Source organism: Poecilia mexicana, unplaced genomic scaffold, assembly GCF_051168715.1.
Source record: "Poecilia mexicana isolate PSO_F unplaced genomic scaffold, ASM5116871v1 scaffold_21, whole genome shotgun sequence".
Lineage (NCBI taxonomy): Eukaryota > Metazoa > Chordata > Actinopteri > Cyprinodontiformes > Poeciliidae > Poecilia > Poecilia mexicana.
Genome location: NW_028263390.1, coordinates 18,062,442 through 18,076,982, shown reverse-complemented (window position 1 = coordinate 18,076,982; position 14,541 = coordinate 18,062,442). Strand labels below are relative to the sequence as shown.

Genomic DNA, 14,541 nt, shown 5'->3' with positions numbered 1-14,541 from the left:
GCTAGATTCTCTCCCTATTGTCTGAATGTGGCGAGTGACACTGAGATCCATCAGAACTCAGTAATGCTTTTTTTTTTCTAATCCGGCAACAGATATGATTAATTTTGGACCCACTCCCATAAATGTTCCCCAAGGGAAGGTTAGAATTTTGTGTGAAATGTTTTTGCAATAAAACAAATGTGTTTTTTCCCCCACACAGTGTTATTAGGGACTGCATTAAGTGTGGACTGTGTCGCACTATAGCAATAATTAGACATGGGATTCGGTTAAACTGAACATGTAATTTAGGTTGAATTGGCAATGACAACATTAAACGGAACATCATAATGTCCACTTGTGCTTGTTAGAGGAAGACTAATTGTAATCTCCCCAAACAGTGCTTATGACACAATAAGGTATCATATGGCTACTGAGAGTTGTTATCATTATACTCCCCAAAAGAAGCTCCACGGTTCACGTTGCCATACATCCCTCCATGTGTTTGCGTAGGTTTGCTCTGTGCAAGTCTGCTTCCTCCCACACTAACAGAGACACTCACAATAAGGCAACTGCAGACTGGTATATGTGGTTTTTCTGTCTGAAAGTCTTCTATAAGTGCCTTCCCCGGGTCTCTGGGGTTTCTTACTACAGCAATAACTAATTTAATATGCTTGGAAAAAACAACAACTAAGAGTGAAATATGTACATTAGAAAAGCCATAGCAGGAAAGACAGAAAAAGTGCCCTTTATTACAGACAGTAGAGTTTGGATCCGGATATGCTTCATCAGTTTTAATGAATGACTTTGATGAGGACAAACTGGAAGAAAATTGTGTAGAAATGAAGGCGCTCTGGATGTTATGCTTTCCCAGAATTTCAACATCTTTAATTGCAATTTTCTTTAAAAATGAAAGGTCACCACCAACATTCTCTCCAGCTATTTTAAACTACAATTATCACCATGTGAAAAGCAGCTCTGCACAGCCGTCTTAGCAGCCTATTGATAATCACAGTCTAATAGGGGAAAAGGACATTTTTGATGCGGTGTTATTTTGAAGTAAAGATCAGAATCTGCTTTATTTGCTAAGTTTTTGCGCACAGAGGAAATTTGACTTTGGCTTCGCTTTGCTCTCAATGAAGCCGTTTCAAATACAAATATGGAGACGTAGAAAAAAAAAAGAAGCCGTTTGTTTCTCGTAAATATGCAAGAATACAGTGTTCTTATAAAATGCTGCTGCTCAGCTTTTAACTGGTACAGGAATTACTGTAGCATACAACTGTGAGCATACAGCTAAAACATTTCAGGTTTTTTTTTTTTAGCATTCTTAATAAAAAGTCATGATCTTGTTTTCCACTTTTAAAGACAACAAAAATAGAAAATAATCTGAATAGTTTAGTTTAACTACATTTGTAATTTAATGAGCTCAGAGATGTAGAATATCAAATTTAAAAAATTGTGGTATTTTTTATTATTTTTTTTTACCTGTTTCAAGTCCAGTGTGACTGTCACATAGTGGTATTCCATCCCATTCATAATGGAAGGACTTTGCCACCAACGGTTGGTTCCATCTATGGCATATTCAATAGGATGATGCTCTGCACACAGACAGAAAAAGGTAGAATATTAGATTACGTTTTGACGTTTTATCAGTGAAATTTGCGTCCAAAAAACAAACAAACAGACGAATCTCCTGCTGGTAGAAGGCAGACTAAACAAACAGATGTGTAGTTTCAGGCTGGAATGGCAGCTGTCAATCAATTGATTTCCAAAAAAAAAAAAAGAAAAATGTGACAACTACTGATAGTCAAATAAAACAGCATTTAGAAAAGTTATCATGCTTATTTTCCCCAACCTTAATGTGACAAAGTTTCTCCTCAAAATTCAGTTTCTTTCGTGATACACAGAGAAAGACAGAATTCGGAATAAACTTATAATTAATAGGCAAGTGAATTTTTTCACCATATTGTGGTTTTATCTATATTGTACAACTCCAGGGCGTATAAACTTGAATACTTACTGGATTTCAGCACATCAGCAGTAATGTGTTTTGTGTAATGTGGCTCAAGCACAAACACCCTATATTAAGGTAAAAACAGATTTATCCGACTCTGATCAGGTAAACACTTTAAAAAGTCATTCACAGATGCAGCACTCTTTGAAATTGTCGAGACACAAAAACAAACAACCATTTTGTACACGGTCACACAAATTAACTGGCAAAGATTTTAGGCGATTCAAGCATGAAGCCTCCAGGAGCTGACTCTCCTACAGCGATGTCACTGGAAAAGATATTCCACAACTGTAGCTTTTCTGTTTAGCTCGGAAGGACTATACTGGGCATATATTCTTAGATATTTTTATCTATATGTCAGACATTATATCTGAAATGTTTATTTGTAAACATATAAGTTATTATTCTAACTTCATCAGAGAAAAAACAACAATTGGAGGTGGAAAAATGTCAGTTTTACAATATGCACTTTAATAGTTGCAAAATAATGCAAACATGTTCTAATAATGAAAGAAACTCACTTTTCTCAGGTGTCTATGTTTCCTGCTTACTGAGAGTACTGTGGTTAAATAATAAAAAATAATACTTAACCCCAGTTGCCAAGCAATTGTGCACATGGTGTACTTAGTAAGCAAGCAGAATTTGTTCAATACAGTTATAAATATTAGGTCAGATTGTCAACAAAAAAAAGCACCCAACCTTCCATTCTGTTATTTTTTCCACTTTATTTTGCACAACTTTGGCTGTGTTTAAGCAAATGGAGGAACATTTTTGGCAGATTGTGGATTTAATTTTGTCATATAACTTTAAAGCTAAGTCAATCTGTGTCCATCCACATTTTCTGTGGCACTGACTCATATTCAAAATGCATAGTCTTCATACACTAACATTGCTATTGCATTGCAGTTTTCCAATTCTTACCCCGACTTTGATATTCCTTCAAAATGTTACATGACACCCATTTCCGGTAAGTGACAGTATTTCCTCGTGCGTTCAAGTTATCTTAGAAGTGAGATCTTGGTTTTAGTGTCTGCTAAATTAATTGCAACAACACACCATTAAGTCCCTGTACAATACCAAGAGATATTCAGCACGACAGTCATGTAAACAGCCAATTAAAACATATTGCTCACAATACCCTGCCTGTGGAGGAGTTTAGCCTGGCCGTCTTCATTTTTGGCTCACGGCTGTTGTATTATCGCTCTTGCAAGTCTTACACAGCAGCTACTTTAGCAGGAGTAAGATATGTATGAGTTTTCTCTAATAAATGCTATTTTCCCTATGATTAGTTTATTTCTAGATTACTGTTTAATTTTGTTTTTCCTCGATTGTTTCTAACCTTGGAAATTAAGTAAGCTCTAGTTGGAGGATGATGGAATAAAGGCTGTGAATATGGACGCAGTAAATTACAAAATTCTGAAAGATCATGCGAATTGTTTGCTTTATAGATAAATGCATCAAATGAAGCTTTTCTTCAGCTTCCTTTTTGATCATCAAAAGAAAAACACAAACATCATTCAAAACTTCCCTTTTATGACATAAATAGCACAAATTTAAGACCTGCTTGGGGATGTGCAGCTGGCAATACCTCGAGTCAAAATGAGAAACCTGATAAAAAGATGAAAAATATCTGACGATAGCCTTAAATTGAACTCAGACTTTGTACAGGTAAACCACAAGCACAAAGTCAAATATACTGCCCATTTATTTTTGACCCTCCATATTACTTATCTACAATAAAAATAAATCAATACATCACAGTTTAAGTACATGATGATGAAGTTGTTTGTTTGCAGACTTGAAATGTAAAAGATCAAAATTTCACAAATGCGTTTTTTTCTTCCACTTTCTTAACATTATTTGTCCTCTTCCCATTTCAACAAGTAACCATAACATTATGAGAACCAGCAGGTTAAATAAGTGTCACTGCTTAACTGATAAAGAAAAGTGTTAAAATACACAGAGCATCACAGTTTGTTGCAAAATGTGGTGCACAGTTGCAGACAGCGTGCATACGCTGGTCATAATGTTATGCTTGATTGGTAGGAAGACATTTTTTCATTCAGCCATAAGACATTGCTGAATGTCTTATTGAATAGTTGATCTATGGAGGTCTGTAAAAACTGACTGTGGGATAGTTTTCCTTTCTCATCTTTTCATTTAGCAACTGATCCCTCCGTGGATTTGATAATCATAATCTTAGATGAAAAAAACTTTGATTAACATCTGCTAAACAATCCAGTATTTAGTCAATACAGCATGATTAGTCTGTGTGATCTCTCAGACTGGAAGTGTTGCGGGTTGAGAATCTTTCTCACCAAATGAGTTCGTGCTCCGCTGGTTGCAGATTCGACATTGCGGGTTCCTCACAGGCTGACCAGGAACATGTTCCACCAGCTTACAGAACATCTCCGGTCCATTTGTGCCACAGGTAGCGTTAGTTGTTATGTCTGCCATTGTAGCCAGATTCAGCACCGCTGGGAACAGCCCTGAGAAACAGAAAAGCAGCACATAACTGGTTACAAGAACTAATAGCCGAAGAAGAACAAAAGAAAAACTATGTGCACTGATACAAAACAAGTGAGACATATTCTTGCGTGGATAAACAATGACATTTTTAAAGAAAAGAAACTTATTGGCAGACGTGTCCTTAATTTATCAGTCACACCAATGAATATGAAATTTGAAGAAATAATCCAGTGAATATAGAAGCTGTATTGTCAGATAATTACTAATCAAAGTAAAAGAAAAGCATGCTACTGTCGGAGTTGTTAGGATTTTCCTGCATCTCCTGCTTCACAGCTGGGTTTGCATTTCATGTAAATAAAATCATATAATTTTTTTCCTCACCCAAATAACACAGACATTTCTCCATTACCGAGTTTAAGAGTAATTAGCCCAGAACAGACGGGGGGCAAGGGTTTTATGAGTTATATTTCTCCTAACAGCATAAAACAACTGTTTTCATTTACCCCCATAGACTGAATCAGTTACAGAAGACTTAACTATGAAAAATTATATATGATTTTTATTCAGTGTGCTGAATTAGCTGGTATTAGACAAAGAGTAACGCTATCAACCACTGTAATCACATCCTACGTTTTATTTTTATTTAAAAGCATTGCATGGAGAGTACATGTTTGGAGAATTTTCAAAATAAATTTCCCAAACTCAGGCTGAAAAGTGAGAGGAAACAATTAAAATGGAAATAAAAACTACCTTCTTAATTCAGCCCATCAGAACAAAACTAAAGGCAAAGCAGAGTAGGAAAGATGGAAACAAACGTTTGCTGAAAGGACCCAGAAACTGGACAAACAGTAATCTCATTCTGACCAGAGCAAACCAGGTAAACAATAAAAACCAATTAGGAACAGGTGAAGATCATTTACTGATTGAACCCAGTTGTGAAACACAGGCAGAAAAAGAATCCCATGTTTCAAAATAAAACGAAAAGTCAAGGAACATGATCAAATACATTTTGACTACGGTGCAGAAAACAAGAGCGGAATCTAAAATTCAAACCTACCGGACATTTGAAATTGCTTTAAGGTATGCTTAATATTATGTTGGCAAATACCAGTAAAGAACTCGTGTTGGAATTTCAAGCTGACAGATAATACAGACGATTATAAACTGTGATATGACGAACATGAAATGCTGGGGACGAGGAATGTTTAGCATTGTCCAGCACAAAGGTCCATCTTTAGATCAGAGTTTGATTAAAAACTCTAACCTCCATACCTGGGCCATTTTTTGGGTAGATTTCTATCTCTTTATGCCATTTACCAACTGATGGTAATGTTAAAACTACTTCCATAATTTATTTGTTGCTAAAAGGCAACAAGTATATGATGCTCTTTTCCCCTATAGAGCAGGTTGAGATCGCAAAACTGTCATATCCCACTTTTATAGAAAAATTATGATCACAAGTCCATAATAATTTACTGACTTAAAAACATAGCTCTTGCTTTAAGAATTAATAAAAGTGATTTGTGCCAAAGAGCATTTGTGCACAGATTTTCATAATTTTCTGCAATTTTGCCAACTTGGGTCAAGTACAATTGACATTTTATCCTGAAGACTTGAAGTATTCTTGGTCTCAAAGAATTAAGCCAAAAACACAATCATCATTATTTTTTTATTTAAAGGATGAAAGCTCAGGTTGAGTACTTCTTTTGTGCATGCAGGTTATTTTAGGGTGCTAGAGAGAAAGGAGAAAACATTTAAGACACTTTATGTTCTGCATGAGGAGGGGTTAACTGAAGTGGTGCCATTAGAGCAATAAGTAAAAACCATTGTTAGGAATTAGCCAAAATGCAATTAACCTTAAACTTACCAAAAATATTTAACCCTTTTTTTAAAAAAAAAAAAAAACCCTTCCAAACTCAAGACAATATAATGGTCCAATATGTTCCAATCCTTCACTATTTAGTTCTTCTTCTATTTCCAAATATTACTGTGTAATTTCTGTCCAAATCTCTGATGCCAAAATGAATAAGATGAGGACTCAAACTTATGTATGGAACTACAGCATCTTTGTTCAGACAGGAAAAAAAAAATTAAATGCAAGTAACCAGTGGGAAAAAAGGCCGAGGTCCCCGGCTGATGATTATTTACACATACCAGACATCATCATCACCACCCAGGTGCAGATGGACGATGTGGAAGAGTTTTGAACTCCACTGTTCGGTTCCCATTGTAAAATCCAGATTGAAATGCTTCGACTGAATCTACTGGAATTCTCAACATACACATGGTTCAAATTTCTTAGCTGGGAAACATACGTAACCGCGTACTACACCGCATACGAAATCCCTGCTTTGGATCAAACTGATTTGTTATGGCTAATTAGCATGTATAGGAAAGCATAGTAACTTATATCTACACATAAGGAAAACTAAAGTGAGGAAAAAACAGAATCAATCTGCAGGCAGTCAGTGTGTTTGTGCAGACGGGTACAGCTGTTTGGCCAGATGTCAATGCTAATGTACTGTGAACATCTGAGACACCAAAAGACTCATTCTCACGCACTTAACCACAGCTTATCGTGAACACACTCGGTCGGACAGGCCATATCCAAGTCTTTCAACAGTGTTGGTCCAACATTGGTATCCAGACAGATAATGTTTCACAAAACCTTTTATTTTCTTTTCCAAATTCCATTATTAATGGTCAATGACTGGATACATTTTAGAGTACATGTGTCAAACTCAAGGCCCGCGGGCCACATGCGGCCCGCCATGCCATTTTATGTGCCCCCCCCCAGCATTTTACAGGTCGATGATCGACTTAAAATAGGTTTTGAGCACGAATTGACTACAAACTACATCTCCCATAATGCATTCCGATTGTTACCATCCAACATTACGGCTTCTCGCCACTAGAGAGCAGCAGAGTCACCTCAAGCTGCTTATTGATTTTCCCAGCGAATAAAACTGAGACATCGACAAGCTAACATCAAAACGTCCAAGAAAAGAAAAATCGATTTACAAGTAAGACTGTGAATGAAGATGTGTGTGAGTTGGTGTCAGGGCGGCAGGTCGCGCTAGACTTTTTTTGTTATCCGTTATCTTGACCGACAACATAAAAAAATCGGTCATGTACTATTTTTATCCTTGAAATTAATCATATTAACATCGGCTATTTAGTCGCATTTTATGCGGTTTAGTTCATATTCACCGTGAATCCAGATCCCATCACAAATTAAACAGATAAATGTATCAACATTTTTCTCTGTAGTTACCAAAACCACTGACTGAGGCCCCAGTAACTTTTAATAAATTAAATTAAATTAGCATCACTTCACCCGCTGGGGTCTGAATGCACTTCCTCCTGGTTCCCAGCTGCAGAAAAATCTGCGCTAATTCATCAGTCAGTTGGATCTGTCTGATCCAAACAGATCAACTGAACTCTGAGTGTTTTACCCTGTGAGGTCCGGTGTGCGCTTTTACCAGGATTTTTTTTTTTTTTTTTTTTTTTTTTTTTGCGTGGTTTCGCTTCTCCCAAACGGACAGATGTTACGTCTGCAGCTCCTCCAGAGCGCCGCTCTCCTGGGTAACGTGAACCCAGAAGGCTCACGTTACCCAGGGATGAGTTTCTCCCAGCGGTTTCTAATTCTTCGCAGCAGCGGAGCCACGTCCGCAGTGGTTGAGCAGCGGACTGCGCATGTCTAATTAACTTCTGCATCGTCATTTATTTCTTCAAGATAAACTGCCGGCTCCTCAAATGGATTATTAACACAACGTTGCATTCTCTTTCTCTGGTCTGTAATGGAGACTTGAATTTAATGCGTCATTTATTTGTAAGTATTTTATATTTTAGCCAAGTCTCTGTAGAACCATTTGTCTCTGCTAATGACATCTTCAATACATTTTTTGATCCCAGGCTTAGATAATGGACTGAACAGACAGAAACAGTTACCATTATACATTTTGAACTGTTGATTTTATTTTTGAACCATTTTTTTATTTTGAAGTGTTGATTTTATTTTTGAACCATTTTTTATTGTAAAGTGTTGATTTTATTTTTGAACCATTTTTTATTGTAAAGTGTTGATTTTATTTTTGAACCATTTTTTATTGTAAAGTGTTGATTTTATTTTTGAACCACTTTTTATTGTAAAGTGTTGATTTTATTTTTGAACCCTTATTTATTTTGAAGTGTTGATTGTCTGAAAGACCTCAGACATGAATTGACCCAAATGGGGTTTGAACCGATGACCTCAGGATTACCAACACGGTGCTCTAACCTGCTGAGCTAACTCACCTACCTTACAAACTGTTGAGTTTCCATGGATTTAAGAAGAACTTACATGATCTTATCACAATGAAGATTTGATAAAATGCTTATATTCTAATGTTTTTCAAAACAACATATTTTATTTTCAAGAGATTTTGTATTTTGAAGTCTATTCTATTTTTGAACCATTTTTAATTTTCAAGTGTTGATTGTATTTCAGAGATATGTTTTTTATTTTAACGTGTTAATTTTATTTTTGAACCATCTTATATTTGTAAGTATTGATTTTATTTTTTAGTCATTTAGCCAAGTCTCTGTAGAACCATTTGTCTCTGCTAATGACATTTTCTATACGTTTTTTGATCCCAGGCTTAGTTTATGGACTGTAATGTTAAATTAGGCACAAGTATAAGTCTGACAGTTTGTTCACCAAGTTACTGTGCTCTCTGAGAGGATCTGTGGTTTAAGTATTTGACATTGTTTTATGCCCATCGTTGACATTAGTCTCTAACAAAATGTGGATCATCTACCAGGAACACTGCATAGAGTGTGAGTTTCTGTAGTGTGGTGGTTATAATGTTTGCTTTACACGCAAATGGTTGCTGGTTCGAAACCAGACAGAAACAGATTTTGCATGTTCTATTCATCACAGGTGTTTACTAAAGGTCTACAAGGGTTCTGTGGTGTCATGGTCTGTACTCTGAATCCAGGCATCTGAGTGCAAGCCTCAGTTGAAATTTTCATGTTGCAGCTCACATCATCAACTTTGGAACCTCAAACTGAAACAAAGCAGAGAAGTTCAGTTCCTGTAGTGTAGTGGTTATCATGTTTACTTTACATGCAAAAGGTCTCTGGTTCAAAACCAGATGGAAACAGTTTTTGTAGGTTATGCATCTCTTGGGGTGCAGTGAGACAACAAGAGCCTTCCTCTTTGGTGATGGTTCATTTGCCAATCGACTTCAATGTAGGCTTCTTTGAAATCGAAGCTACTTTACTTCAGTTACCAATTGGCAGTTCTGTGGCGTAATGCACATGTCAAAGTCAAGGCCCGCGGGCCACATGTGGCCCCACAGCATTTTATAGGCCGATGATTGACTTAAAATAGGTTTTGAGCACGAATTGACTACAAACTACATTTCAACCAAAGGTTTGTAATGCGCTTCCTAACCAGACGCTCCAAAGCGTCCGGTCCATAACTCTTCAACACGCTGTCAGCTCCCGGTCAGAAAGAGGCATTTAGTTCAGAGTCCATGAGATGATATTCAGAAAGGATTTTTTAAATTAATTGGTTTCAGTTACCTCTGAGACTAAATCTTTGCGTAAAGTCTACAATGTCTGCCCATGTGACTTGTTTTTATTATTTGCTTGCTTACCTTTAAACACTGATTTAAATATTGTAATTTTTAAACTGAGCAGTAATTTTACATCCATGGAAACTCAAATGTAATATTTAAAACTTCAATACATAAAATCAGTTATTTAACAATATGAGGTGGTGTTTAATTTATTTTTAACATTGTATTTTCATACATTTATGCTAGGGGTGCCCAAGTCTAGTTTTCCAGAGCTACCATCTGCAGCTTTAGATACATTCCTTCTCTAACACACCTGAACCATTGGCTCATTATAAGCCTCTACAGAACTGAATGAGGGAAGTCAACCTTTTGTCTGGGGTGTGTTTTAGCAGGGATGCTCCTGAGTTGTACCGTCAATGTGGCCCGTTGAGGGGGGCCAATATGCTGAAGTGGCCCTTGGTGAAATTGAGTTTGACACCCCTGTTTTAGAGTGTGTTCAAAGACAGAGACCCAGAATTGATGAGATCATCACTAAATCTGATCATTTTTGGTGTCACAACTTTTCATAAATAGGTGATGATGACAGAACAATGTTGGTTTTGATGTTATCACTACCACTAACCACTGAAAAATGTCAAAATATTTAGATAAAATTGGTCAAATTGGTAAATGGCTCAGTATGAATTAACTAAATCTGTTTGACTAACAAAGAAAGACAAGCAAGCATCAGGAAGCAAATCACATTTGACTGCATGTGAAATCCCTTTATGAAAAGAAATATTATGGTGGACCTCCAGTGTTTGTGGGAGGTTAGGAACAACAAAAAAACACGGCCTTATCTAAAAAAATGAAATGTATTTATTATTTTATTTAACCTTTATTTGACCACGCAGGACAGACTGATTGTAAGACTGATTGTAAGATGAGAAAAAGTTTTTCACTGATGATCATGACCACAACAAAAAAACTGTTTTCTAAATGCTGTATCAAACCTTTCAGCATCTATCTGTTCTGTTCTGACTGCTCTTTTTGGTGCCTCAAGATTTTAAAACTCATATTTATAAAGCCTCTACAGACGCCTGTCAGAGAAGAGTGTGCTCTGCTCTTTACGTCATTCTGATGCTGACATATTTTGTATTTGAACAGTTTAGGTCTGAATTTTTAGCTCTTAAGAGCCAAACAATCTGCATTAATGTCTTCTAAAGATAAATTCTACCCACACCTAAGCCTTTTAATCCCAAAGAAAATAAAAGACCTTCTGTCTTTTAGTCATAGGACAAACGGATAATTCAGACTCCAGTTTTAGTTGAGACTTTGACGCTAGATCAAAATACTTTCTCCCATGGATTTATTTTTATAGCTCTGCTAAGCACTGTGCCAGGAAATCAAGCCAATATCCTGTGTATTCTGAGATCTGATTCAAAATCTGGAAAATACGTTGCTTACTAATACACGTGGTAGACTGCAAAAGCTTAAAAGAATGATGTTACCTTCATTTGAGTCAGCTAATATTTTAAGCTTATTAATAAATCTGGTTAGTCTTGCTCTGTCAGACTGGCTGGGGAAAATAAATCAACGTATCAAAAGATGGTGCTATGATTTTTGCTTGGCTGTGTTAAGAGGTGGTAATAATAAAAGCTCATGTTTGAATTATGCCTTTCTCTAAAGATGTATCTCATTTCACATTAACCTGTCGAGATTTGACATTTCCTTAGTCAGAAAGAGAACATTACATAACAATTATTATTATTTTTTGCACATAATCTAGGTTCCACCTCTTACAGCAGGCCTACATTAACAATAATTATCATTTCAATGCACCGAGTCAACTAGTCTGATTTAATTATTAGCTACACTGGCTTTCAAATGGTTACATTTTCCTAATCTGTCAGTAGTAACTGATGCATCTCTCCTGCTTCTGCAGAAAGCTATTGACAATTTTTATGCCATCAAATCTTAAACATAAGGTTTTATCCAGCTTAATTTGGGAAACATGTTGTAGTTTATGAAAATACAAAATGTAGAGATATAGGTTATTATCTTACATTGCTAGTAGTAGCATATCTGACTACAGGTCATGTCAATTTGCAAATCATTATTATTTTAGAACTTGAACATTAGACACAGTTGATCTGGGTTTAGTCACATTTTCAGATTTAACTCTCCAAACACTGGAAGACCACCATCATCTGTTTTTAAAATATTGAATCAAGGCTGATCAAAACAAAGACACAGAAAGACAGACTTGGTTAGCTTGTAAAATCAACTTCAACCACATTGAGGCATCAATGTATTTTTATGGAGACAGTTTATTTATTTATTTATTTTAGTTAGAAGGCAAGATCGTATTTCCTCTTCAAACTTCAACAAAAAGATTTCACAGTTGGAAGTTCTGTTGTTAGAGGTATGAAATACCAAAACCAAAGGAGTTTGTTCCTGGTTCACAGTCACATGCTTTCATTTGTACTGGAATATCCTGAATTCTTCTTCAATGCACTTTCTTTGAGACGATTCTGAAGAAGCAAAGGGCAGACTAATTAGATGTTTGGTTTTTTTTTTTTATTCTACTTTACTTTTTAGTTACCAACAGCAACAGCAGCTCAAATATGTCCTGTGGTATTCTTACTACAGTTTGAGAACAGTGGGCCCAACCAGCTGGTTCTAAAGTCTGTGCAACGTGTACCATGACAACTTTTGAGAAGTCGAAATTATATATAAAAAAGAAATATTTGCATGAATTGAATTGAGGCTAATGACATTTGTCTTCTCTTTGCAAGGCAAGACAACAGAGAAATGGGAAATGTGGTGAAAAGACGAGCATTCATGTTTCATATTCGCTGAATGACGAGGGACACAAGGGCTGTCTGACTACAGCTTTATGGCAGTCACACACACACGCACGCACGCACGCACGCACGCACGCACGCACGCACGCACGCACGCACGCACGCACGCACGCACGCACGCCTCAGCTTCATCACCTTCCATTCTCTTCTCTTTGCTCTGATAACCATGGTAACCTGTCTGTAGGTCTGTCTGATGGCCTTTTTTTTCCTTGATCTGTACGCTCTGTTAAGCAGATGTCTCAGAGGCTTAACTGCTATGAAGGATCTAAATTATAATACTGTTAGCCTCTACAAGTATGATGAAAACTGGACGGACACATTCAGAGAAGTGTTACCATTGGAACATCGTTTGCAATTATTACAAATGGAAATAATGAGTATTTTTTGATAAAATGTTAACCTAAAGTTTGCACAATGAGCAAAAATGTAAAGTCAAAGACAAAATGCATTTCTCCTTCAAAGTCACAAACTAACTTCAGTCATTATATGGTGACCAAAGCTTTAAGACAACTAACATAAATCCAACCTTCACTTACGCTGCACCGGACACTGATTTGTCCAAACATCATTGTCCAATTAATGGGTTGTTGGCTGGAAGCCCAAACATTTTTAAGTTTCTTTTGGAATGTAGAGGGTAAATTATGAGATCATAAAACTTGAAATGCAATATTTCTTAACAATATTAAACATTTTGATCAATACAAACGAATAAGATTTATTCTCTCAGAAAGATCTAGATTACAGGTTTGCAGTTTGCTGCCGACTGCAGCAGTAAGGATGAATCATTTCCTCTGTAATCTGAGGACACGGTTTTTCTAGCAGAATAGAGTGAAATGCTCCGTCCAGTTTGGGGGATCGTCTGCAGCGTGTGAAGGAGTTTACAAAGCCGGGTGGCTTGTTCAGGAGTGATGTCAGCATGGCACCACACATGGAGGAAGTGGGGGGTTTTCTGCAGTAATTAGAGCCTCCATGTAGCCTGAGGCACTGAAGAAAGACCTGAAACAAAAGGGAAATCTCTCCCTTTATTGGATTATTCTGTTCTTCTATGTTCTTCTATGCAAATCTTACTCATCATAATAAACAACATGGATCAGGAAGATCTGAACTGAGCTGCCACCAGACACTGCTTTACTGTAGAGATAATTTGAATAACTCCAACTAAAGCATGACTGTCACACTCCAGTCCTCAAGAGCAGATGTTGTGCAACTTTTGATACAACACACAGGAAACAAATGATTAGGTCATTAGCAGGACAGTACAAAAGTTGACTGCATGCTGAGAATGACGATTCAGCTTTTTAAGGTATGAAGGGATCTCTCTTGATCGGCTGACGTCTTGGGATCCTTCTATCAATCTACGCTGGACCTGCTATCTCTGTGACCCAAAACCGGATAAGTGAAGAAACAGATTCTGGATCAGAAATCATTTCTTTCAGTTGTTTCCTCACAAACTGTTAATATATGAAAGCTTAAAAGAGACTTTCTTTTCTAGAGTACTTTGTCTAAAGGTAAAAATTAAATCCACACAGAGAACTTCTTACTAATCATGAAAGAATGTGCTTCATCTAAAGGTAGTTTTAAGGATGAGTAGACCTTATCTTTTATTCAACGAAATCAGACACACAATACAAGCACCAGTGACGGGTTTTGAAAGAAACAATACTGACAACTG

At 36.6% G+C, this 14,541-nt stretch overlaps 1 protein-coding gene across 8 annotated transcripts in view; it reads right to left on the bottom strand.

The window, feature by feature from the left end:
* The window catches only part of lama2 (laminin, alpha 2), a 157,220-nt gene that overhangs the window by 116,382 nt on the left and 26,297 nt on the right, over positions 1–14,541 (bottom strand). For all 8 annotated transcript variants that reach the window (XM_088002062.1, XM_088002064.1, XM_088002063.1 and 5 more), the window contains exons 2-3: positions 4,309–4,479; positions 1,462–1,574 (exon numbers count right to left, since the gene is read on the bottom strand). In XM_088002062.1, the coding sequence (XP_087858188.1) occupies positions 1,462–1,574; positions 4,309–4,479 (284 nt within the window). The remainder of the gene's footprint in view (positions 1–1,461; positions 1,575–4,308; positions 4,480–14,541) is intronic.